Source organism: Dasypus novemcinctus, chromosome 11 (assembly GCF_030445035.2).
Source record: "Dasypus novemcinctus isolate mDasNov1 chromosome 11, mDasNov1.1.hap2, whole genome shotgun sequence".
NCBI lineage: Eukaryota > Metazoa > Chordata > Mammalia > Cingulata > Dasypodidae > Dasypus > Dasypus novemcinctus.
Genome location: NC_080683.1, coordinates 114,646,536 through 114,673,796, shown reverse-complemented (window position 1 = coordinate 114,673,796; position 27,261 = coordinate 114,646,536). Strand labels below are relative to the sequence as shown.

General features: G+C 34.4%; 1 protein-coding gene across 2 annotated transcripts in view; it reads left to right on the top strand.

The window, feature by feature from the left end:
• Positions 1-27,261, top strand: part of HBS1L (HBS1 like translational GTPase) — a 90,535-nt gene that overhangs the window by 1,539 nt on the left and 61,735 nt on the right. Inside the window, exons 2-5 of one of the 2 annotated variants that reach the window (XM_004465282.5) lie at positions 1,869-1,934; positions 7,277-7,402; positions 10,481-10,675; positions 11,754-13,344. In XM_004465282.5, coding sequence (XP_004465339.1) covers positions 1,869-1,934; positions 7,277-7,402; positions 10,481-10,675; positions 11,754-13,228 — 1,862 coding nt within the window. In that variant the 3' untranslated portion in view covers positions 13,229-13,344. Of the gene's footprint in view, positions 1-1,868; positions 1,935-7,276; positions 7,403-10,480; positions 10,676-11,753; positions 13,345-27,261 lie in introns of those variants that run through there. The other variant, XM_004465281.4, reaches the window with a different exon arrangement.

The window sequence follows — 27,261 nt, the reverse complement described above, 5'->3', positions numbered from 1 at the left end:
CAACATTGAATGCTTATTCTGTCCAGGCACTGTTTAAGCTTTGGGGACTGATAGTAAAGGGGGACATATATAAGTAATGTGATTAGAGTATGAAAGATGGTATAAAAAATACAAAGTGCTGTGGGAGCCATGTAAATGATGACACCTGATTCAAAATGGGTTGTGGATGGGTTTGGGGTGCGGTGGTGAAGGAAGCCTTCCTGGGGGAGGTGGTATTTGCCCTAAAGGGAGTGAGTGCTAATTATCTTCTTACCTGGCCACCAGAGGTCAGGTTGTCATGTTTTCTTTGGAACCATTGGTGACATCATAACCAAGTTGTTCCTATAGCATAGGACGTTCACCCCCTTTTCCTACTTATAGTTCTGCTCATCTTGGGATCCCAGTTCATTTCTCTTCATTCCAGTTCAGGTTTTCCCTGGACTCTCAGAATAATAACTGAAAAATCCTCAAAAGTAACATAACATCATTAGCGAAAGTTTAAGGAACTTGTTTAAGCTACCTGTTTAAGCTACCCTGATATAATCTCCATTCACATTTAATCCTTTGTACTCCAAACCTTTTGGTTCTTCTGTTTAACACTTTATTCTTTTCTGTAATTTGGACAGTACTTTACATGAGTGCCTCAGCTACTAATTTGAAGTCCCTGGAAGACAAAGTCCATACTTTCTTTTTATGTTTATTCCAGTAGCTGGCAAATGCTTTACATGCAGTTAAGTACTCCAGAATTTCATTGAAAAAGTGAACCACTTCACAAAGATCCCAGGAAAGAATTCTTTTCATCTTTTTATGTTGTAGTACATTTTCAGTATTGACAAACTGAAAAATATTTTTGGTGAGTGACCCTTCTATCACTAGTTAATAACTTGTAATTTATTACCTCGAGGTTGTGATCTAATAATTTAGCAGCTGTTACACATTTTTATCCAGTATTAGCATTCATCTAATTTTTCTTTATGATAAGCATTTAGTCATAGTCTGTGAGTTTTTGCTGTGAACAAATAAATATATTTATGTAAATATATTTATGTACTTTGTGGGTTTTTGCTTTTAAGTTGTTTGATTCATCAGTTTATAATAAAACAAATACTAATTTCATGCCAAGCATGTGCTGGGTAGTTGGCTAGACAAAGTCTTGACCTGAAGGAGCTTCTCTTCCGATGGAACAAAACAGGTGTAGTGCTTTGTAGACAAAAAAATGGAGGAGTGTGCTAGACAGTAAAGATGGCAAGGGTGCTTGCTATTTTACCCAGAGTGGCAAGGGAAGACTTATGCAAAGAGGTAACATTTGAGCTGAAACCATCAGTAGGAGAAGGAACAACCTCAGAAAAAACTGAGCAAAGAGCATATTCCAGTCAGTAGGCAAAAAGGCCGGTTGGCTTGGAACAGAGTGAGCACAAGGGCGGTGGGCATAAGCTGGGTTTTATAGTGGTCGCCTCTTTCTATGTGAAGAACAGCTGTTTTAATGGTCTGATTATATTTATGGCTGCTCAATTGTGTAGGAAATAATTTTTGGGTTAGAGAGGGCACACATGGTAGAAGAAAATAAGTGGAAGGCTTATTTCAGATTTGGTCTACACTGGAAAGAATTCAAATATGTGATTGGTACTATTGTTTAAGCACATGAGGTGAACACTTAGAAAAACTTAAAACCAAATTAGCTTAAAAATTTTGTTAATACAGAATGCCAGTATATACCCACTTCATAGTGAAAATTCTTAGAATTTTTGAAAAAAGTAGATGTTGCAAGTTTGTTGATTTTTGATGAACAATTTATTTTTTAAGAGAATTCCAGTGCTGCTTCATTAATAAGGAAAAATATAGAAAGAACTTAAAAATGAATTTATCTCTTGTGTTTTTTTTAATTTTAGATTTTGAGGATGATGATCTCTATGGCCAGTCTGTAGAGGATGATTATTGTATTTCACCATCAACAGGTGAGATTTTTAATAAATTGATTTTCATGATGTGGATAGCTAAAAATGTCAAGTACATATTACTGTCATTCTAAGACTAGCATGTTCCATAAGGCTATAATATTATACAATATGAAAAAAGATAATTACATGTTTTTAAAGGTGTATAAAATAATTTCTTTACCCATGAATAGAATTTAAATTTTGGTCTCATCATTTAACTTTTAACAACTTGAAAAGAACTCTGGAGACTACAGTTTTTCCAATATTTATTACCACATGGTCGTAAGTATGCAATTAACTTAAATTATACTGAAATAGTAATTTAGTCAATAATGAAATTTTGAAACTTTTGGGGGCAGGTGGCAGTTTGATTTTTATATCCACAGAATAGTATACAATGTCTGAAATACAGTAGGCACTCAGAAATTGTGTGGGATTGAATTTTTTGTTCTTTATTCTCTTAAGTGATTGCAGAATTATTTAACATCTGAAGTGCATAGTTTTCTTTTGAAGCTAGCCACTATTGCTTGGTTTCTCCCTTAGAACTAAGACAGAAAACTCTAGGGTTTCACATTGCTTCTATTGCAGCTGCTTAATTTTCCTTTGCTGCTGCAAAGTTTGGATAGCATCTGGATTAGAAGTCTTTGTGTAGGAAAACCTTGAGGTGTATGTGTAGAATTCTCTTCCTCCAGTGCCTTAGTGTTTGTTTACTCAGACTTCTGATTTTAGAGCACACATCGTTGTTTTATTCTGCATCAGAGCTGCATTTGTTGTCATACCTCCTGATAGATTGCTTCTCTGCCACCACAGAAGGAATACATTTGTTGTTTTTTCCATCAAAAACTGGGTCTTTGATCTGAACCTTTCTCTCACTCTCAGTTCTCCTAACAATACATTTTTTTTCTGCAAATTTCAGCCTAGTTTATACAATTGGTTAAAATGCCCCATTTAATTTTATTATACACTGCAGGGGGGTGTAATTTCCATACAGTTAGGTATCATGTAACATCATTCATAGAACTCATTTTCCACAAGTTTGATTTAATTGACATTCCCTTCTAAGTCCTCTTTGTCTGCTGAACTGTCCACTAAACTGTACCTGTTTTAAACTGTATCTGCTTTAGGTCCACTTTTAGTCTCTGAAGAACAAAAAATTCCTTCTGATTTCTGCCTAGAATTCTTTCTTTATCAAGGCATTGGTGCTGTAGAAGTTGTCCTCAGCACCTGTCCTTTCTTCTCCTGTTCCTTGTGATTGTGACAGGCATCTTGCTCTTTATTTGCAGACCTGCTCTGCCAGGTGAGGTCAGACTTACTTGTCATGGTCCATCCTCTTTTTCTTTAATGGTTCAGTTACCAGTCAGGATCTTGCCAGAAAATAGAAACTGTACCAGTTATTTCACCAGAAAGAATTTATTATAAAATGTTAACTAGGTGTTAGAGAATAACAACAACAAAAAATAGAAAAGGGCAAAATATCAAGGTGGTTGTAACTTCTAGAATCATCCGCCATCCCAAGAAGGAGGGAAACAAATGGAAGAGGTTGAAATAAGCCTTTCAAAGGCTTGTGGAGGGGCTCCTTGGAACTGGAACTGAGACCCCTGAGGATAGGTTCTGCTTTGCTGCATTGCCTCCAAGGCTCGGAGGAGGGGCTCCACGGAGCTGGGACTCAGACCTCTGAGGCACAGGTGCTGCACGGCTGTCCCCAGTGCCTATGAGGGGACCATGAAGCTGTGATTCAGCCTTTCGAAGAGAGGATTCCAGGTGTATGGCAGGCCCTGAGGTCTGGGGCTGGTGGTGGGTCTGTCGAGGCTGGTTCTGGGAGTTCTATAATAACTGCAAATTAGTCTTTATTTGCTGTGACTGGAACAAGCTGCTACTGCAAGGTGAAGAAGTGTTACTAAGGTGCGCTGACATGAACAAGAAACAAAAAGGAAGGAACATGTTCTGCCTTTCCTCTACCAGCTTTTCAAGTTCTTTTTAGGGTCCTCTTATAGTTTGATCCTAAAAGGGAGTCAGCTGTCAAAGAAGAAAGGTGCTTTGTAGGGACTCCCACCCCAGCATCACAAGGCAGAGGAAAGAGGGTGGGTTAGAAGCTTACTAAACAGCATTCCTGTAAAGCCCCTTATTTAGGAATTCAAAAGATGCATTTTGTAATGATTAGGGATAAAAGAAATTTCACTTTTTCCAAGGAACCCCCCAGGTACTTGCCATTTGCAATATATTAAAAAGCTTTATGATTAACTGCCCCTACCCCCACTGCCAATTTTTGGGCTAAGTCACATAGCTGACTGGGTGACTTAGAGTTTAGAGGTGACATAGTGATGTCTGTTAGCACTGCCCTTATCAGTCATGTTCAAAGCGTGGTGGAGAGCAGGGCACGTTCATGGAACTGACAGGAAGATATGGGCCTGGTGTGAGATTTGAGTTTTAAACAAATCTTTTCGGTGGATTGGAGAACAGGACATGAATGGATGAGGTGCACTTGTTAGGAGGCTATTTATTATACTAATCTAGAGGAGAGAAGATATTTTAGGGCAGGGATTCTCGAACTGTGGGCCCTGTATCACCAGCATCCCCTGAGAAATTTGTTAAAAATGCAATTCTTGGCACTCCCACCCCCAACCCAGAGGCAGAAACTCTAGTGGCAGTGGTTGTCTGTTAGACTGTAGCCTGGGTTTTAACAAGTTCTCTGGGGTATGCTGCCACATGCTATTTTGAGAATCCCTGTTTTAGGACCAAGGTGGTAGTGAATTTGGAAATAAATTAGTTTGAGATACTTTATGAGAGTGAAGGTCTACAGGATTTGGAAATGGTTTGAACTTGGCTTATATAAGGGTGGATGCCTTTAAAGAGAGAGGGACTACTGAAGGCACCCCATTGTTTCTGGTTAACTCATTCATATATCAAGGCTTACCTGGATAATATTTAAACATGAATAATGGGTTAATTCATGGTAAAACATTCTGAGGGTGTTTTTCTGAGATTTGTACTTATGATAAAGCTTTCTTTAGGACAGAATCACAGGTTATCCCTGTGTCTCTCATAGCTCTTGATATATGTAATGTGTAGCTCTTGATATGTATCTTGGGTATAGTTGGCATTGAGGGTACTCTGAATGTTTGAGAGATTTTTTTTTCGTTGTACACACCCAGAAGTTAACTACCTTTATCCAAGGAGGAGATAGTTGAAATGGTTTTATTTAAGTTTCTTCTGTGACAAACTGGTATTATAACAAAAGCATATGTTTTGAATTTTTTTTTTTCCCCAGAATATTTGTAAAATAGTGGTAATGTCAGATGAGAAACTCTTCTCTTTAGTGGTATGTTTTCCAGATTTGTTTTCATTTAAAACTAAATACTTTTATAAGAATACTTTATGTTCTTAAGGAAGCAGATAATGTCATTGAATAGATGACCATACTCATGATCTAAAGAATTCTGATAATTGCATGACTTCACTAATTAATAGGAATTTCTAAAATTCACCAGCACATGCCAATTTTTAAAAAACTACTAACACAGTTTTCTTCATCGAAAGGTGATGACCAAATGTTTTAGCTCTTTATTTCTCCATTAGCAAAGATTGGGTTCTATAGTGAATATTGAATATATATCAAGGAGATGGGGGATAGCAAAAGAACCAATGTGTGAAGCTTTATTTGAAGGGTAGTATGTTTCGTTTCAGCTAATATGATTACATGTTGTAATCCTTATTCAATCCATTCCAATTCAAAACCTTTCTTGAGCATAAATTCTGTGTAAGAAAAAGCCTATTCTAAGAAATTCATAAGTTAACTTGGTATAAGGCAACTTGTTAAAAGACCTGTTCTGACAGTGTGCTACAACAGCATGGTAGGACCAGAATGTAATGGCCCAGCTTTCATTTTTTAGTACTGCCATGTATTATCAAATATAACATGCCATGAATTGTAAGACATACCATTATTTTACTTATCACTTAAAAGAAAAGCAAAAAGCCAAAGACTTTTCAATTTATTACATGATGCTAAGATGCCATTTGATTTTAAGGAGACATCCCTAATTCTGAGATTTTAAAATGTGGAAAAAAAGATCATCTTAAAGAATCTATGAAATAGGATGTCTTTTTTGCTGTTTAGCCATGCTTTATTTAGCCATGAATTTATAATAGCATGTATAGGTTTTTCTTGCACAAGAATTGTCTTGGAGGGAAAAAGTAAGGGCGTTATACAACATAATATGTGAATATCTGAAAAATTCCTGGTCTTTAAAATTGTGTACTAAAAATATCAGGACTTATATGGAAAAAACATTAGAGTCAGGGCAGACTACTCAACCTGTAGATAACCAAAAAAAAAAAAAAAAAACCAAACCAGTAATTATCTGAATAAAATACTTGCTCATTTGAGAAGATATTTTAATTTCCTAATAAAGAAAAACTCTAGTAAATATAGGACTTTACCTTTCAGAAAAGGTGAGATGAGATGTAAGAAAAGGTTGGGGCTAATGGGGCTAATGACATCTGCTCACAGATCTCAGAGGACCAAGCAGTGAGCACTTCCTAAACAGAGTACGTGGCCACACTGAGCCAAGAGGACATGTGAGGGACAGTCTGGCTTCAGGTATAGACAGTGTTCCTCTGTGGTCAGTGTCAGTGGACTTTGTATCTGTTACTTCTACATGGTGATACAAACATTGAAGTGTTGGGAAAGTCTCATAAACCAAAGCAACTTCCATTTTACCAACTGGCATTATCTAATTTGTGTTAAGGAAACCTGCTAATACACCTTTATTTACTGCTTTAGTACTTTAGGCTAGAACAGAGTAATGTTCAGGATTCAAAGTTAGGTAGAGGACACTGGAATGACTTGTTCAGAAGTTAAGCCCTGTCTTGTTCTCAGTGAACTCTTAGATTCTGGCATATTGAAGACATACTGGAAAATGAAAATTGCCCTTGTCTGTTTTTAGTGTTTTGTTCACTATGCAAATAATAAGCAAGTTTGAAATGTTTGCACGAAAGAAGAGAAAATTTCAGGAAAGATGGAGTAGTAGGCAAGTTGAGATATAAGGAAAGATTATTGATATTAGATATTGGAAACTGTGAAGGAAAGACAGTGCAAAGACCCTAGAGATTGGTGGAAAGAAGGAAAAAGTTTATAACAGGTTAGTGGGTAGTTAGTGAGGACATTTGAGCTGTATTTTGGATATGATCTCTTTTGTCTTAACTTTTTATTTTCATTCACTAGTGTAGATTGTGGGTAAATGGCTTTAGGTGGTCGATGAGAATCTTTCATTATTATTTGACTTTAACTTTTTTTAAAAAAGTTAATGCTCTTGGGGAATGGCTATACTACAGCATTCTTCAATCATTTTATATTCTAGCTGCTCAGTTTATTTATTCACGACGTGACAAACCTTCTGTTGTTGAGCCAGTAGAAGAATATGATTATGAAGATCTGAAAGAATCCTCCAATTTTTTGAACCATCAGCTAAGTGGAGTTGATCAAGGTATAGTAAAAAGTGGTGTTTCTTACCTGAAAATGATTACTATCCAGTACATTGGAATTTGTGAGTTTTATTGTGCTTGTTCATTGTAGTGACTCTGGGCAGTACCGATAAAACAGTATCTTACGTATCCCAGGAAATTTTACATTTTAAGTATGGTTTGTGAGGGGAGTGTATTTAATTCTGTAGCTGGAAAATTGATTGTATTGTTTAGTAACCAGAATTTTTTATTTAATTGTCCCATTCTCTCATTATCTCATCTTTTCCATAGGGGAGAGTCTCCAGTGATTTGTTATAAGAACATTTAGGAATGTTTTATTATTTCCTGAGTTTTATGATTAGGTTACAAAGCAAGTCCTTTCCTTGCAAAGATGTTAGATTCAAAAGCCTGTTTTTTTTTTTTATTTTTTAAAAGCTTAGGTCCAAAGTAACAGAATGTAAGTGCCCTGTTATTCAGAAAAGTGTAAATTAAGCTTCAAAAAAACCCTTACAAATGGCAGTGACACTAGTTTTAAGTTTGCTTCTTTTCAACTCTTAAATATTTTAACAAGGATGTTTGTATTTTAGGCCTTCTGTTATAAATATATTTCAAACATGACATTGCTTCAGACACATCACTCAAGCCACGGACTAGTGAACACTGTAGCAGAACCACCACAGCTAGGTGACAAGAGATGTCATCTATTGGGGCAAACAGAGCTGAGCCTTTATGTTCTCTCTAGTGTGTGGTTTTATTCTCTTGTGTTTCTTGAATTGAGAATTTATAGCTATTAATTTGAATACAAAAAGTAGACATGTATGAATCTAAGAGCTGATCTTTGAATAAACCAGTCAAAAGCCAGTGCTAACTAAATCAAGAAAAATAGAAAGCACAAATATACAAAATTAGAAAGGAGAAGGGGGAACAACAGATACTGAAGAAATAAAAAGTATTTATCAACTCTGCAAATGCATTTGAAAATCCAGATAAAAGTTTTTAGAGGGTCTTCTATATCAATGCCTCAATTGTATTTAATTGTATTTGTAAAGAGTATTATAAAGTTACCATGGAATGAGAGGGTAAGAATAGAGTAGAAGCCTTGTTCTTTATCTGTTGTGCCTCAGTGGACAGTTTTTTTTTAAGAATTTATGGAACTCAGAGGTCTGTTTGAGGAAGAAAGATAATCATTCCCACCTGACATAGGCAAGTAATTGCAGGACAATAATAATAATGATTGTAGCTAATCTTTAATGAATGCTTTCCCAGTGCTGTTCTAGGTGTGCTGTTCAAGAATTATAATGTATTTAATCTTCCTAACAACCTTATGAGGTAGGGTAGTTCTTGTCCTTGTTTTATAGGGGAGGAAAATGAGATGCCGAGCAGTAACTTGCCCAGTGTTGAACCAGCCAGTCGGTGGCCTTGGGATATGAACCTAGGCAGCCTGACTGCATTGCCTCCACTCTTAATTAACTCTTTTACCATACTGCTTCTTGGTGAACGTGTGGAAAATAGCTGCTAGAATGCCTTAGAAGGGGCCTTGATACTAGCTATATTAACTGTTCTGTTCCATTTTCAACAATTCATGTCCTTATCCAGTAGTTATTATTTTTCAAACACAACTTAGTAGCCTAAAATTAATCTTAGATTCAAGCAAAGTAGAATTACCCAGATATTTGTGGAATTCCTTTTTATTAAGTAAAAAGGGAGCAATGAAAAAAGTATCAAATGCTTTTTTTTTTTCTTTAAAGAAATGTTGTCTTATTGATTCCTTGGCCAACATGTAAGCATATACAAATGCAAAATGGCTTCAGGGTATAGGGAGAACAACAGCCTTGGTTCTATTTTGATTATGCCAACTTAGTAGTTCCATGATTTTCAATCTTTTCATCTTTGTAAATTAGAGTTTGCTTGTATATTTACATCATAGAGTTATTGCGAGGATTACAAAAGATAGGTATATAAAGATAGTCTGAAAATTTTTGTGTGCTATATAAATATAATTTAATATGGACATTCTTTTTTTTTTTTTTTTTTAATTGGATCCTAGGTGCCTCGTATTGTTCCAGGTTCTAGGGATACAAAGACTCTGCTCTTAGAATTTATATCATTAGTAAATATTATGAACGGTTACTCTTTTGTAACAAAAGTTAAAATCTACAGGTTTTAGACAGTTTGTGTTTTAAATACTTAATTTTTAAAATGACTATATTCTCTTTGATCTTCTGAATTTCCTTATTAAGACATTTTTGTATTAGATTATTGCCCACATTTAAGTTGTTAGGATGATTTTAGCTGGCTAGGGAAAACCGAAGTTGGCATGAAAGAAAGCTTAAGGTTAGTTACAAATTTAAGAAGTATACTTAATGAAACTATTAACTAAGTTTACTAGCAAGGTAGAAATAAGGTTCTACATGTACTGCTCATTTGATACACATTGTAAATCATCTTTAGTGCAGATACCTTCATCATTGTTGACTGAAAACAGATATTCTGTGTACCCTTTACATTTTTTCGAACAGTAAATATTCAGAAGTATAGGGATTTCTTAGTGAATGGATTGTTTCTCTAATGTGGGATGTTAAGTATATTATAGAAAGAAATATAATCGTGATATCAACTTTGAAGATTGAAGATTCTTTTATGGCGCCATTTAGAGTAGCCCCTTTTTAAAAAAGTGTGTAGCATATATAACAGAAAATTTGCTGTTTTAACCATTTTTAAGTGTACATTTGAGTGGCATTAATTACTTTTACAACGTTGTACTACCATTACTAAAATTTTTAGTCACCCCAAGTAAAAACTCTTTACCCTTTAAGCAAAACTCCCCATTCCCACCTCCCTCTATCTCCTGGTCACCTCTTACCTACTTTCTGTCTCTGTTAATTTTGCTTATTCTAGATATTTCATATAAATGGAATCCTATAATATCTGTCCTTTTGTGTCTGTCTTCTTTCACTTAGCATGATGCTTTCAAGGTTCATCCATGTATAAGCATTTCATTGTGTGTATATACCACATTTTGTTTATCCCTTCATCTCTTGATGGGCACTTGGGTTGTTTTCACCATTAGTACAGCCTTTAATTATTATTGTCTCTTTTAGCCCGTCTTTATTCATGCCTTGATCACATGAGAGAGATACTTGGAGATGCTGTACCAGATGAAATCTTGATTGAAGCAGTTCTGAAAAACAAGTTTGATGTGCAGAAGGCTTTGTTAGTGGTTCTGGAACAAGATAAAATGCAGAACGTGAAGGTTGAGAATGAGGGAGCAGTATCTACAGGAAAGATAGCAAAAGGTATGCTTTTACTTGTTCTCTTAGATTTTTTATATAGTTAATGCTTATAAAGACATTTTGATTTGTCTTGAGCATTTAAGATAAACGAAAGTTTTGCATGTTACTGCTAACTATTAATAATTGATTTTCTAGTTTATGCATTTTCAAGCTGAGTACTATGTTCCCTTTCCTTTGTTATAACCTGTTTTTGGGTTATTTCACTTGTTCACAAAGCCAGCAAAGCAGAGGGAAAGTAAAATCACATAGAAACAACATTTTTTGTTTCTTAATAAGAGCTATAAGTATATTAAGTATTGTAAGTATCATAATTACACAACTCTTCCCCTTCACAGGTAGATTTTTTGTTTTAGATTTGTACAGCTTGGGGTTCAGTTTGGAATTTACTGGACATAAGAGGGGAATTGAGGAATCTTTATATTAATTGGTATGATCTCTATCACTTGAACTTGGTGATCTGTTAAGGATAGTTAACTGTGAACTGGGTTGATATTTCTTATAACCTGTGGGTTAGATTTTTGTCACAGCAAGATTGCATGCTCTCTGTTACCATGAAATAAAAGGGTTGGTGTGTGTGTGTCGCATTGTTAACTGGCCCTTTATCTGTATTTCTAGTGTATTCCAGAGCATGATGGAAATTACAGGGTGTTATTTGTTTGCTTCTTTGTTTTTAATCCATTGAAAATACAGAACTTGAACCCAGTTTTTTCCATTGTTTACTTAGAAATTTTGAATTTGAGATAACTGTGACTGTAACTTATGTTAAAACCTCACATTGTATAATTTATGAAAATTAGAATATTGACTTAACTTGGTACTTATATAAGTCTGTGAAGAAAGTATGAAGGTGACTTTAGATTGCTAAAGGAAGGTAAAATTCATTCTTTATTGTCCTTTAGCATATTTTTAGAGTACTAATTTAAATAAATAATGATCAAGTAGCACTCTGTTCATATCAAAATAATCAAAAGAAGCACTTAGTAATTGAATGCCTCATTTCCTATTTCCTTCTGGTTGCTGTGACTGTCTTCTGTAAATGTCGACCTGTTCATCTGAAAATTAATGGCTCTTGTAAGGTAAGGAGTTTTATGTTCTTCCTCTGATGTTTCAGCTGATAATGTTCAAAGCTATTGTCCTTCATCTGCAAACCGTTTGGATTGCACTAGCACTCCCTTTGATATTTCTGGCCCAGTAGCAAAATATGGATTATATCATAACTCATCAGTTGTACCAAGTCACTGTTTACTACTTAAAAAAAAGAAACTTGACAGACCTAAAAGTGAAAAGAAACTAGAATCATGTAAGTTAACACAAGAGCTGTCACTAGCTGACCTGATTAATGATATGCCAAGAGATTCATTTTATGAATCATGTAAAAGTCAGCCATCAGTCAGATTATCATCCTCTCACAGCCTGGAAAGTCACCTTTCAAAGAGTCCAGGTGCTGATTTGTTCAAACCTCATCCATCTGAATGTGTTTCCAGTGACAATTCTGAGTTTAAAGGGATATCAGATTTAAAATCCTTAATGATAAAGAACACGCCTAATAACTCTTTATGTATTCAAAATAAGTCACTACCTGATTTCCAAAACATTCCAGTACAAAACTGTTCAGAAAGTTTAAATAATCCTCTTCACCTAACGAGCTCATTGGAAAACATGACTCTTGATAATTTAAATGCTGGTAAAAAGACTGGAAATATTTCTTTAGTTGAACAAGGTGCCAAGAATTACATTTCAAAAAATGACAATTTGCATTTGTCCCAGTATGAAAGTCCATCCCTAACTGAACTGTTTCAGGAACACAAAGAAAATAATCCAAGTCAATGCTTTACTTTGTCTCATCTCTGTAATGAGCCATCTGCCAGTTTCACAGATCTAAGTTTGGGATCCTTTCCCCTGTCACAACTAGCAAGTCGTTATCAGTCTTCAACTGGAATACCAGAATTAACAGGATCTCTGTCATCTTTGGCATTTTGTAAAGCTTCTCCCGTAAGAGACCTTGAGAATTTGTCATTATCTGATTTGATTGCAGAAGCAATTGATGTAGACACATCTCAGATTAAGAAAGATTCCTTTGACCCCAGTTTCTCTGATATGAGGTCTCCTGGAATAGATTCAGATATTGATCTTAGTGTCCTAATAAAAGCCCCAGATTTTGTTCCAAAACCTATAGTAGACCAATCAGTTGCTTCAACACCAGGAACCAAAGTTATAAGTTCAAAGTTGGTGAAACATTCCAATTCCACTAAAGACAGTAAGAAAAACAATATAGGCTCTTTGAGTAGGAAACCACCTTTTTCTGTCTCTTGGACCAAGGCCCTTGCTGCTAGACCTTCAGCTTTTGCTTCAACACTGTGTCTTCGTTACCCAACGAAAAGCTGCAAGCGACGCACCCTTGACCTCTATAAGACTTTTATATATAGTAGACAAGTTCAAGATGTAAAGGACAAAGAAATAAGTCCTCTTATAGCTATAACACCATTTGACTTCAAATCAGCATCTCCTGATGACATTGTAAAAGCTAATCAAAAGAAAGCTTTTACCAGAGAATAGTAACAAAAGGAAAACTTGATAACTGTTGTAGAGCTTTTTATTTTAAATCAGTTGAAAGTCTTTTTTAAGATTCACTTTATATTATGGGATTGGAGTTGTGATTTTTATATTAAAATTATCTTAAGTGAGTTGATAACGTTAGTTAATATGTATTTTTGCACTGAAATTTTAAAAATATATCTTCTTTTAGTGTAACTGGCTTTATTAGGTTGATAACCTATAATGGGTGTCTGTTTACAGAATGCATATGGAGACTTGATATTGTGAAGTCAAACCTCAGATATTTTTGTTTGAAATATTCAACTTTATACGTTTTTATGATGAGAAATTTTCTTTTATAAATATTTTTGTGTTTTTCTCTCAAAGGAAAATGCCACCACTTTGGATTATGGTTCAATGATGAAGATTTTTCTTATGATATGTGGCATAGCCTGGCTAAGATATAATTATATTTTAAAGTATTATTGGTATCATTCCAGTTTCATTATTTTTCTGTAGATGAATATTAGCATTTTTCTATCAGAAATTCTTAAAATTCCTGACTTTTAGAATACTGTGGGAAGTTATTAAAATAAAATACATTTTTCATGATAATAATGAAATGAAAACCCTTTAAGGGACCTTGTAAATATTGAAGTTGGATTAATACTTAAATTATTTTTTATACATTTTCAAAAACCATTTGTCCTAAATGCACACATTAAAATAAATATATAGAAAATGTTTTCAAGCATGGTTGCATGTTGCTTTTTATTTTGAAGTACTTTCACACTTGCAGGGCAGTTGCAAAATAATATAAAACTCATACAGAAAACTCCAACATACACCTCCCACCCCCAATATCCCAATACCTAATCTACCAATTTTAACATTTTGTCACATTACCTATTATTTTGTGTATCCATCTCATCTGTCTATCGTTTATTTATACATTATCTTTCTGTCTGTTTATCATGTTTGCATGTTCTCTGAATAGACAATTTTATGAGAACTCTAACTTGTCTTTTACCGTAAATAATGGAATGTGGGATTCCTTTTTGCTACTTATATTTGCGTGCTTCATAATCACGAGTTTCAGCAATGGCAGACTCTTCTATAAGAGCTCTTATAGCAATAGAAAAAATAAGTTTTTCATCCCTTAAAGTAGTGTTCTCAACTGTCCATTATAACCACTGGGGGAAGTTTTTCAAAAGATAGCTGCTGTGACTTCTGTCCAGACAGATTGAATCAATGAGGCATGGGACTTGGGAGTCCCAGAGAGACCACCTAAAATATTTCCCAGATGATTCTGATGTGTACTTCTACTTGAGAACTACTGCCTGAAAAACAAACAAAACCAAAAAAAAAAATCAGAATGCAAGAAATTAATAATGCTAAGAATAACATCTGACTGCTTGCATTTCTAATTCAAATTTTCTAGTAATGAAGAATATTAAGAAAAATTGCTACTTAGAAATTATGATCTTTTTAAGTAAAAAAGATACTGTCATTATTAAATTTAGTTTTCTTACTGAAAAAATTATGGTCGTAACTAAAATATTATTTCTTAGTGAAAATAAGACAGCTGTACTTTCCCCAGTAAAGAAATGTTTGACTTGACTAGGCACTTGGTCATTCTTTTTTTTTTTTTGTAGTTCGTTTCTACTTATTTTTGGAATGACATTTCAGTATTTTTTAGCTGTGTAGGTGTTTTTATGTCCAGTATTTTGGTGGGACAACTTAAGATAGCATTAGATCTTTATTTTTCCTCACCAAACACTTGATTTCTTGTAATGTGTTCAGGTTTTTTTTTTTGTAAGTTATATTCTATATTTCAATGCAAATAATACTGATACTTATGCAGCCTTTTATATCACAAGCTATATTTTATGATCAATTGTTTATTTATTTCTCCCCCCTCCCTCCATTGTCTGCTCTCTGTGTCCATTTGCTCTGTGTTCTTCTGTGTCTGTTTGTATTCTCATTAGGCGGCTCCGGGAGCTGATCTGGAGTGGGAGAGAGGTGATCATTCTCTTGTGTCACCTCAGTTCCCTGGTCTGCTGCATCTCTTGTTGTCCCTCCTCTCTGTCACTTTTTGTTGTGTTGTCTTGCTGCGCCAGCTCTCCGTTTGGGCCAGCACCCCTGTGTGGGGTAGCACTCCTGCATGGGTCAGTACTTTCTGCAGACCAGTACTTCACGTGGGCCAGCTTGCCTTTACCAGGAGCCCTGGGTATTGAACCTTGGACCTTCCGTATAGTAGACAGGAGCCCAATTGCTTGAGCCACATCCGCTTCCTTTTATGATCACTTTTTTTTTCAAGATTTATTTTTTATTTATTTCTCTCCCCTTTCCGACTCCCCCCCCCCAGTTGTCTCCTCTCTGTGTCCATTCGATGTGTGTTCTTCTGTGTCCTCTTGGATTCTTGACAGTGGCACCTGGAATCTGTCCCTTTTTGTTGTGTCATCTTGCTGCTTCACCTCTCCGTGTGTATGGTGCCACTTCTGGGCAGGCTCCGCTTTTTTTGTGCGGGGTGGCTCTCCTTAAGGGGCGCGCTTCTTGCGTGTGGGGCTCCCCTACGCAGGGGACACCCCTGCGTGGCATGGCACTCTGTGCATACATCAGCACTGTGTGTGGGCCAGCTCATCACACGTGTCAGGAGGCCCTGGGTTTGAACCCTGGACCTTGCATGTGGTAGGCAGAGGCTCTATCCGTTGAGCCAAATCTGCTTCCCTATGATCACTTTTAAAGTTTGAATTACCCAACTACTGATTTTGTTTTTCACTTGTTGAACTTTGGGCAGACATTTTAGTAATTAATTCTTAATTAATTATAAATATATGATCTGTTAATGAGATTTTGTATATAGTCAGTTTCCAACTTAGAATTGAATTGTATTCTAAGTGTTTGTTTGGAATGGATGATACTTCCTGATTGAGTACCACATAAGTGGTCCACTTTTCACATGTACTCATTGAATTCACATTGAAGCTAAACAATGGGATTTATTTTACCTTCTTTATAATAAACTAAATTTTCAAGTGGAAAGAAAATATTATTTTAGTCATATAGCAGACCTTGTAGGTCTTTGTTGATGGATTAGGTTTGTAACTAATCTTTATGAGATTATTTCTGCAGGAAAAGACAATTCTTTATTACGGGGTGGCAAGGGAAAGCAGTAATATTTTAAATACATTCATTCCCAATCCCTTTCCCTGCCATGGCTCCTGGCCTGTCAGGTGTGCATATCACATGCGCTTGTCCTGTTGGTTAAGGAGTGTCACAGTTTCTGAGGTTCCTAGCAGGTACTGGGGTACCAAGGAGAATCCACCCTGGCCATAGGCCCTTGGTAAAAAGATGAGTGACCGCTTATCCACTGAGACATTCTTGGTGATGCTGATTGTTTGCATTGAATGCATATTCTGCCCTAGCAGCCATTCAGTGATGCATCACTGCCTTGGTAGCTCAGGTTTGCTGTTTTGGGTTTACTTTATTTTCCAGTTCAAATATCAACTTTGAAGTGCACAGTCAAGTGCATTAATATTTTGCTTTAGGAATAATAATATTGTAATTACATTCTAAATGCTATAAAATTTAGAAACATTTTAAAATTAATTGCCCTATTTTTATATATATATATTTTTTCGTTTTAAAAAGATCTGCTGTTGTTCATAGTTGTTTTGGCCTTTTATGTTCTAAAATCTTCAGTTGGCCTTTTTGGCTATGATTCTTAAAATTAATTACCAAGAACCAGGCTTCCATTTCTGTACAGAACACTTTTCTTTCTTTCTTTCTTTCTTTTTTTTTCATTTCCTGGTTATTAAACTGGTATTCTAACCTCTTCTCTCTGTGGTGCCTCCTCCCTCCTCCTGCCACTTAACCTAAATTCTTCTTGAACTTTTCTTCTAGGAACTATACTCTCCTTTTTCTTCTTCTGTAAGTAGCGGTAACTCTTCCGATTGTGTTGTGATTGTGTTGTATTTGTTAGCGCTCAGTGGGCAATCATGGAACTAATTGTCACACCAAGGATAAAAGGAGTGCTTTTCTTTGTACGTAAAAGGAAGCCCTATTAAGGGAAACACAGTTAAGATAAAAGTAATAAAACCTTACGTAATTATTTACCTTTTAAATGGACTCTGAATCTATTTGTGGCCATTGCATATTTACAAGTACACAAGTGTTTATTGAGAAAGGACTGTATATCAGCAGAGTCTTGTTTTGTGCTCTCACAGTAGAGTATGTTTATAAAATACATTTTATAATAGCTTAGAAGTTAATTCTATTTTCTATTTAAAGAAACAATATATATGAACAAAGATAATGTTTCCTGAACAGGGTGGGAGTAATGAATTTCTTTACTACCTTTATCTGTATACATATATTTATATAAGGCTCAGTTTATACATTTGACTATTGTAATTTTAATTTTTAGGCTTAAAGGGTTTATCACATTTTAAGTGTATTTATACATTTTTGCAAAAGCTACATTAAAGAAATTATAATTCTGAGATTTTCTTAAATCAAGTGTGAGAACATCACAGTTTATCCGTTATGATTTTTTATATAATCTTGGTATTTCAGAATGGTATTGTAATAATTCATGCTGTAGATACTACTTTATGTTTCTGTAAACAAATTAAAAAAGCAAACTACCTGTTAGAATTTCTTCTTCTAAGATATTTGTCATTTAGAATGCTTGTTTTCCATAGCATAAAATTTTATATGTTCTTAGGATTCCCATAGAAACACTATTAAAGTATAGGTTATAACAAGTATTGGTAATTACAGAGGGGCAATGGAAGGTCAAAGAACTAATCAGGTACACGATTACTTCTGACATTGACATGTCTGATTCGTACGACTTAAAGTGTCATTTTAGATGCAGGCCAATGCGAATAAAGGTGATTCTTACCTCAAAGAGGGGGACGCTATAGATACTTATATGCATAATTATATAGCATTGTGTTGTATATGACATCACACTCTTCAGAGCTGATCCCCACTGTCTCCTCCTCCTCTTTCCCATCTTTATTGTTAGTATCACCAGTTACCTGAATGAGAACCATCGTGTCATCTTTGATTCTTCTCTCCCTTATCTACTGCTTATAACCGATGACCGAAGTATTTATAAATAAATACATAGATACATGTATGTATGAAGTGTATACATTCCCCAGCCTGCTGTTTGCCATCTTACTTACCTTTTCTTGTAAATGCCATTAGATTTTAGCAGAATTCCTAAAACACCTGACTGGTTTCTTTACTTTCATTTATTTCTCCCTGAAGTACTTGCTGTACTTTAGCCAAATAATTTTTCTAAAAATTTCTGTTCCCCTGTCTAAAACCTTTTAATTATTTTATATGGCCCTTTATGGACTGACCTCTGTGTAAGTGTACCCTTCTACCCAAGCCCATACAAGAACACTTTATCTTCATTTCCTCTGCTTCCTTAGCTTCTATGGTACTTGTACCCCATCCTCCTCCTCCACACACACACACACACACACACACACACACCTCTCTAGCAAATTGTTTTTCAGACTGTTGTTTAGATTTCACTTTATTCCCATCTTGAGGTAGGGAAATCTTCATCTGTATAAAATGGTAACTCTGTGCCCCTCCCCCACACACATGTGCGCTCTCTCCTAACCCTTCCTCCTATTCTTCTTAACAGCACTTGTGTTATCTGACATAGTGAAAGTGAATGTGTTTGTAAGTGTGTACATGCGCACACATATGCACACTTGTTTTTGTTTATCTGTCTTCTCTCTGCTGCCTGTCAACCTCACCACCATATAAGTTCTGTGAATGTAGAAAATTTCTGTGTCCACTGCTGTATCCTCAGCTTAGATAAGTGGCATATAAATGTAGGAAAGAATTTAAAAATGAGTCTTTCTCTCATGCAATCCCACAATCTTGTTTTCCAGAGAAAGTCACTATACATAGATGGTTTCTTCTGTGTTATTCTTCCAGAAAAATGTTCCTTGCATATTACACATTTGTGAATTCACAGATATGTTTGTACACAAATGGGAGGGTACTACACTTTTATGTCTGTATCACTTAATAATATTAATTTAATTAATAATATTAATTTACAGCTCTTTCCTTACCAGCATATACAGATCATTCTTTTTAAAGCAGCATAGAATTCCTAGTATAGCTATACCACAAAAATTTCTTTAAACAACCCCTAATGGTGAGCATTTAAGTGTTTTTAATTGCTATCTCTAATGATACCAAAAGGCACATCCTAAATTTCTAGAAATTTAATTTCTAAAGCCAAAAAGCATGTATATTAAACATTTTGATAGATTCTGCCTAATTGCCCCTAATAGAGATCTTACTGGTTTCCTTTTCAACGGTTTATGGATGTTTCTGCTCACATTCTCATCAGTATGGGTATTTTTCCTTTTGGTATTGTACTAATCTGATAATTGGAAAACTTTTCGTTTTGTTTTTTTAATAAGTGAAGTTGCCTCTCACCATATATTTAAAGCCATTTGTATTCCTTTTTCTTACAACTGTCATAATCTTTGCCCATTTTTGTTGGTTATTTTTCATTATGATTTTCAATCCATCCATCCATCTCTTGCCATCTAACTATTGAAAATTAACCTTATGCTATATGTGTGGAAAATACTTTTTCTGATTACCAGTTTATTATTACTTATAAGACATTTAAAATTTTTATTTATTCAAATTCATCAATCTTTTCTCTAATCATTGTTTCTTCTCATACGTTTTACAAGTTCTTTTTTTTTTCTTTACATGCAAGTCTTTGATCCAGACACTATTGGGGGAAAGGTGGTATCTTTTTTTCCATGCTGCTGTGACAAAATACCACACAATGGATTGGTGTGAACAATAGCAATTTATTGGCTCACGGTTTTGAGTCTAAGAGAAGTACAGTATTGGGTCTTCTGCAAGGTCATGCTTTCTCCCCAAAGTCTGTAACATTCTGATCTGGCTGCTTGCTGTCTGCCCTTCGGTTATCTTGACTTGTATCCCTGCCTTGTGCCACATGACGATGTCCTCTCCTTTCTTCGGGGTTCTGTTGGCTTCTGGTTCCTGCCTATGGCTTTCTCTGTGTCCGAATTTTCTTCCGCTTATTAAGGACCCAAGTAATCCAGGTAAAGGCTCATCTTCATTTAGTTTGGCCACATCTTAATTAAAATAACTCAAGAGATCCTAAATCCAGTGGGTTCACAGCCACAGGAAGGTGGATTAAAATTAAGAACATGTCTAAATTAGGGTACATAATTCAGTCTCCCACAGGTATGAGCCCAGTTTCTCCACCAACATCTTTCTTCTTTCTAATAGTTGGGTCTTTGTCACAGTGTCTTTTGTTGAATTTTTGATCTTTTTTTTTAAGAAAAAGAATCGGATTGAAATGTCATTTTTGACATCTAAATTCCTCTCTACTTGTCCCTATTTTGGGGGCTCTGGTTCTACTATAGTTCTTTGTCTAGTTCTATGCCAGTACAGATCTTTCATTTATTGTAGCTTTGTATTAGTCTTAGCTTCTCAAGTTTGTTGGGCTAGCTTGTTTTTTTTTTTTTTTTTCCTTTTTCATAATTTCCATGAACCACGTGACTTTTCCTGCCCACATGAATTTAGAAATAGCTTGTCAAGTTACTGAAAACATTTGTTAGAATGTTTTATTGGGATGCTTGATGTTATCAAAGATTTTTGGAGAAAAAAATAGTCCCCATTGATGCCAGAAGGCTTTAGATAACATTAAACGTTGTTTTAATAGTCTTATAATACTGGAACAACTCTACTTGGTTAGGTGGATTATTCTTTTTAATTAATGTGATAGATTTTAGGTGATAATATTTTATTGAAGATTATTCAATTTACTCATAAAATTATTTTATAGTTGTGTATGTATGTGCTGACTGCTGACTTTTGATTTTTCTTGTGATGCTTTTATAAGGAGTATTTAGAGAGTTTTTCTTTATGCTCAGGAATAATTTAAGTACATTGAAATTATTTTATGATAGGATATTTCTTTCTCAGTGTTCTCGAGTTTTGAAAGTTTTAATTTTCTTAGAAAACCTTAAATTTTATCCACGTTAAACGTTATTTTCTTATTATTTTAGATTCTTCTATACTGGTGGCTAATTCTCCTTTCTCATTGAAAGTATTGTTTTCTGTACTCCCACCACCTACCCCCTTTACCCAGTTTTCTCCTTTATTGATTATGACCTCGCAATTTATCTTATTGCCCTCTCCCCTCCCCTGAATTGGCGCCTAGATAGATATATTGGTTCTACTGGTTTAAATTAATTTCTTTGTGTGTTTTTCCATGTAGAAGTCTATTTTCCTTATTTTTATCCATTTTTTATTCTCTAGCTTTCTGAGTTGAACATTTAGTTTAACTTAAATGACTTTTCAGTTCTTCTCCTTCGAAGTTAATTTTATTTCATGAAATATTTCAAACTTAGAAAAATACTTAATATAGCAAACACCTGTAGGCTTACTACTTAGTTTTAACAGAAACTAATATTTTTGGTACATATACTTCAGGTTGCTCTCTCTCTCTCTGTGCTTTAAGAAATGAATTGTCAAACTAAGTCTTGGCCCCATATTTTTCTTTCCTCCCCTGTACCTTGAAGTTGATGTGCATTGTGCCCATTTTTTCTTATCAATTATGCCTTTACAATAATTATTAGAGTAATTTTCCTATGAATACTGCATCAGCTGTGGCTTCTGGATTCTTTTGGAGTTGTTATTTTCTGGATAATGTGCAATTTTGATTTTGGTTTCCCTTTTAAGCCAAGAGTCTGAGAGAGTTTTGAAATTTCCAGGTTGTTACGAATTTTTTATTTTGTGTTTTGTTATTGAATTCTGCTTTTATTGTTATAGAATGCAATATTCTTATGTTCCGTTCCTTTGAGATTGGTTGTAGACTAAGAGAGGTAAGTTAAAATATAATAACCCTGCATTTTTATTTCATCTTATTTCTTGATTTTATGTATATGTATTGATATGCAAAGACTTGTGATCTTTCTAGGGATTTGTCTGTTTTGTTAAAGTTGTCTTCTTTTGGTTTGTTTTAAGCTTTTTGCTTTAAATTCATTTTGTTTACTATATTAATGTCTTGATTGCTGCTTCCTTAAGTTTTATGTGGTCCATCATTTTGCTTTCAATGTTTTGAGTCACTTTGGTTTAGTTGTGTATCCTGTATATACTTGAGTTTCTCAGAACCAAGTTTTAACAGATGGGTTTTTCCCATTTGTGGGATTGATATGATAGATATATTACATTCTGTGAATTTTTTTTTAATGTTGTGGTCTTTTGTATTATATATTTTGATATTGTCTATGTTTGTTTTAGCCTTGAATGTACTTTTTGATAACTTGATAATTTTGTAGTTTTTTAAAATAATGTCATAATATTCTTAAACATTTGTTTTTTAATTTGCCAACTTTAAACAATAAGTGTTGACTTCTCACTATGAAAAATGAAGAAATTAATATACTTATAGTTCACCTCCACTTGATTTTTCATTTTTGTTAATATTTTGAGTTCTTAGGTATTTACTTTTATACTTTTTATAATATATTTAAACTTCTCTTAATTGGATTACCTTTATCTGTTATTTATTGATTTCTTGCTTTAAAAAATTTTGCTTAGCAGAGTTACGTTTTCTTACACTTACTCTCTCCCCCCTTTATCTCCTGATTTTAGTCATTATTTATTAATTATCAGGATTTATAACATTTTAACTTGATTTGACCCTGGGTACTACCCACCCCCCACCTCCTCCACCTTCCCCTCTCTTCCAAAAATGCATTTGTGAAATGTTTCCTCAATTGTTGAGTATTTGAAAATGATTCTGTGGCCTATATTTGTATGACAGATTGACACATGGTAATCCTGGGCCTTTCTTTCCTGGAGGGCTTTGCAGATGTTGTTTCAATGTTTTCCTGTTCTTTCATTATAGTGTGTTGCTAACTAGCACGATTATTATTTTTTTAACACCCTGTAGGTGATTCTGCTATCTGTATATTTATTTTCTGCATGTCAGTAAAATTGTTTCTTTACCTTTGAACTAACGCCACTAGAATGCGTTATGGTGTTGATCATTTTACATCGTTTTCCTTTCATTCTACAGATTCAGATTTTCATTTATGTAACAAAATTTTTCTTCTATTATATCATTGAATATTTCTGTTCTATTCTGCTTCTTTCTCAGATACACCAATTACGCAAACATTACTCTTCTTTGTCTTGTATATTATTTTCTTTCCAGTCACTTTAATGTTTTATTTTCCATTTTGCTCCCTTCTCCTAAAATATTTCTTTATGTCTCAATCTCTTTTTAGCTGTGTTTATTGTACTTTATGCTTTTAATGTGGTTTTATATCTGCAGTAGTTCCCCTCCTCTTCATTTTTCCCTTGACCTGCCTACTTTTTTTTCATCTCCTGTTGTTTTTATCATCTTTTCTTTCGTATACTGTACCTTTCTTTTAAGCACATCTCTCACAAACCATATTTTTAAAAATACATTTGATATCATGGAACTTTAGGGAAAAAAAAACCGTTCTGCTTTCCTTTCTCATTAATCTATTGTGCATTCTCCATCTGCCTTTAAATGATTTCCTTTCCATTATTTATTCTTGGAATATCTTTCAAGAGCTTCCATGTCATGTTTTATTGGATAATTTCTCATATTTGAAAAGGGGGTGTTTTTTGTTTGTGTGTATGTATATGACAGCATTGTGTGAAGAATAACGTGGGTAGCAGCCTGGTAATGGAGCTTGGGCATCTTCCACTCTGGAACTTGCTGCATACTCTGCCCTTATGTCTTCTTTCAGCACAGTTATCTCAGTATTCCAAATTCTGTCTCTTTGAGGCAAGCAGCAGCTGTAAAAGACTGACTGACAGAGAAATTTTGGTGTGGAGGTTTTTATGATTTCCTTGTCTTAGATGGATTCTCCCTCACCTCTCACACATCTCCTTGCCAATTTTGCTGTTCTTAATGGGTCTTTGGTTGGTTCCTTCTGACAATGCCACCAGCTAAACTGTGTGGTCATTGGTACCCTTCTTTGTCCTCTTAGTTTCATCCAAATTTCTGGTTGATAAATGCTCTTTTTAGTTTGTGCTTTGGTGTTAGGATTGCTTCCTGGTCTCATTGAAGATAGAATATTCTTCTCTTGCTCTTTTTTTAAAATTTTTTGGAGAATGGGATAGAAACACCTTTACTTTCCCTTTAACTGGATGTTTCTCTCCTAGGGTATTTTGATTAGATACTCCTTTTTCAGCTCTCAAGCTAGACTGATATCCTAAGAGGTGCGTAAATAAATTCATTGTGGATATGTGATATGGCAGGCCTTGCTCCAAAGGCAGGTGCTTAGGTATGGTTTCACTATTCATATCAGCCTGACTTTGTAATGATATCCCACTAAAAAGACTAGGAGGTCATTTCTTATATCTCATTTATAGAGTCTTTCTCAATATTTTATCATTATTTTCAGAATCATAAAATGTGGGCTTTTTAAATATCTTTATAAAATTTAACCTTTGCATCCTGGCTATAAATTGGAATTCTTATTACTAAAAGAGTATATTAAATGTTGACTTATCTCCTTAATTTAGATAACACTTTAGTTTATTATGGTAACATATATATTGAAAGGCACTAAAAGCAAATACAAATAACCTTTGAATGGGTTATCATAATTTTGTTATACATTCATGTGAATGTACTGCTAAAAGAGGAGATATTTGGGGAGTAAAATTGTGGGCCAATTTTTAAAATTTTCTGATCAAATTAATTTCTTTGCCACCCTATAACTAACCACCAAGGCAGAACAACTGCAAAACTATGAAACTAGGTATGAGTAACACAGACTTCTATTATTTTTTCATGAAAAAATCCACAAATTAAAATACAATATAGCATTATTGTTTAACAGCAAATAATTTGTTAAAAAATCATACCCATGATTACAGTTTTATAATTAGGCAATGTAATTTGAAGAGAAATAATGTTCAACAGAATGAGTATTATTGTATAAAGTGAGATTTAGCTCTTGGGATTGTTACTGAGGCTTTTTCTGACATTGGGTTTACTTTGACTCCTAAAAAGATCATTGGTTTCTAAAAGGTAAGCATCGAGGAAAAAAAACAGCTCAACAAGTGTGGAAAAGGAATCTTGCACAGTTTAAGTTGCACATTTTTCATAGTTTTCAAAATTAATATTTCCATTGCCTCATAGAGTAGTCTATAAATATTTATTAAATCTCTTAGATCATTAATAGAAATGGTTGTTTAAAAGTGTTGAAACCTTTGGAGAAATACCCTTCAAGATTGAACTTCACAATTGAGCTGCCTTTTATATATATATATATATATGAGTGAAACGTTTGCCTTAAGTAATGTTGACCCATACTATTTAGAAAATGCATCATTTTCATTTCCCTTTGAATTTCATCTGATTTTCCTGCAAGTAAAGTTTTCATTTTATGAAAAAGAAAAATTTTATATCTTGAGGGTAATTATTCTTTCTTAGCATTGTTTTACTAATTTCACAGTTTTTAAAAGTCTATTAAACTTCATATAGTTATCTGTATATTACTATTTGAATACAATATTATTTGTAGCTATAGTCAGGTGACTATCATGTTCTCGAGTCTAAATGGCAGTTTCTCTAAAAGAGGAGGCAAGATATTAAAAAGGGGTAAGGCAGAGCTATAAGCACTTGGAACAAGACTGTTCTCTTTGACTCTTCATTGTGCTATCTTTTGCTCTTTAAATCATCAGAAACTGGGAAAGATAGGGACAATAGGGTGTTTTTTTTTTTTGAGGATATGCAAATTTTTTCTTCCATCTCAGGCCAAATGTTTCATGAGATTTTATTTATCCTTTTCTGGGAAATACCTTCTATGGATAATCTGAAAAGTATATTATAAAGAAACACTTGAGGGACGTGGGTAATGTTATTAGTAACATGAGATACCATAAAGATCTCTAAATTGATAACTTTTCAGTAGTGCACTTAAAATAGATATTTCATTTTAGTTCTTTATTCTTGTTTGTACGGAGTTTAAAGTAGGCATATTTAGCTACATTTTTTGGTATCCCCTTTAAAATATATTGTTTCTTAAAATTTTTTTTCACCAATTTATCCACCACTGAGTAATTTCATGTGGGCATTTGGATAATTCTATACCTCTTATACCAAAACCTTCAGAATTAATAGACTGTCTGCCCAAAATTATATGGACTCCTGAAAGGAAGTGGTTTATTTCAGTGAAAAAACTAGTTCAGAATGTTCTCAGCTGGGTTTTAAGATGATCTTTGTATATACACCTACACTGGAAAAACTGAAGCACTAATTGCTTAACTTAAAAATAATTTGCTTTAGACTCTTAAAACAGCTTATTTTCTTCATGAATAACCAGCAGCATATAAGAATTCCATGAATGTTGAATGCAGAGTTTACTTTTACTCCTAGCTGCCTTGCTTTTTTTTCAACCTTAGAAATCATAGTCAGATGATATGTATCTGTATCTGTTTTCTTGTTCGAGTCCAAGGGTAATTGTAGATTATTTTAACAAGAAATATTTTCAGAGTGCTTGTTAAGAGGTAAGCATTGCTATATACCTTAGGGTAGAGTGGTGGGAGAGGACAAGTAGGAAGCACTTTAGCCAGCATTTATTGCCTGTTCAGTCTTTATCAGATAACGTACTTGGCACTAGGTACATAGAATTAAGACATAGACTTTTCTCTAGAGCTTTATTATAGTAGCCCCTCAGGGGCCTGACAGTTGATAAAGTACTCCATCCCTGTTTTAATAGAAGCACCAAGTGTTTTCACTGTGAGTATGTTACCTGCTTCTTTTTCTTCGCTGTATCTAAAGTTTTCTGTTCTGCTTCTCAAAGGAAGGTAGGGAAATGAATGAATATATTGAATGCTAACCATGTGTCAGGCTTTGTGCATGCTTTATTTGATTATCACAAGAACCTGTGAGGAAAGAAGAAGAAACTGAAACTAATATAAAATATTTGCCTGAGGTCACATGGGTATTAAGAGGCAAGTTATAA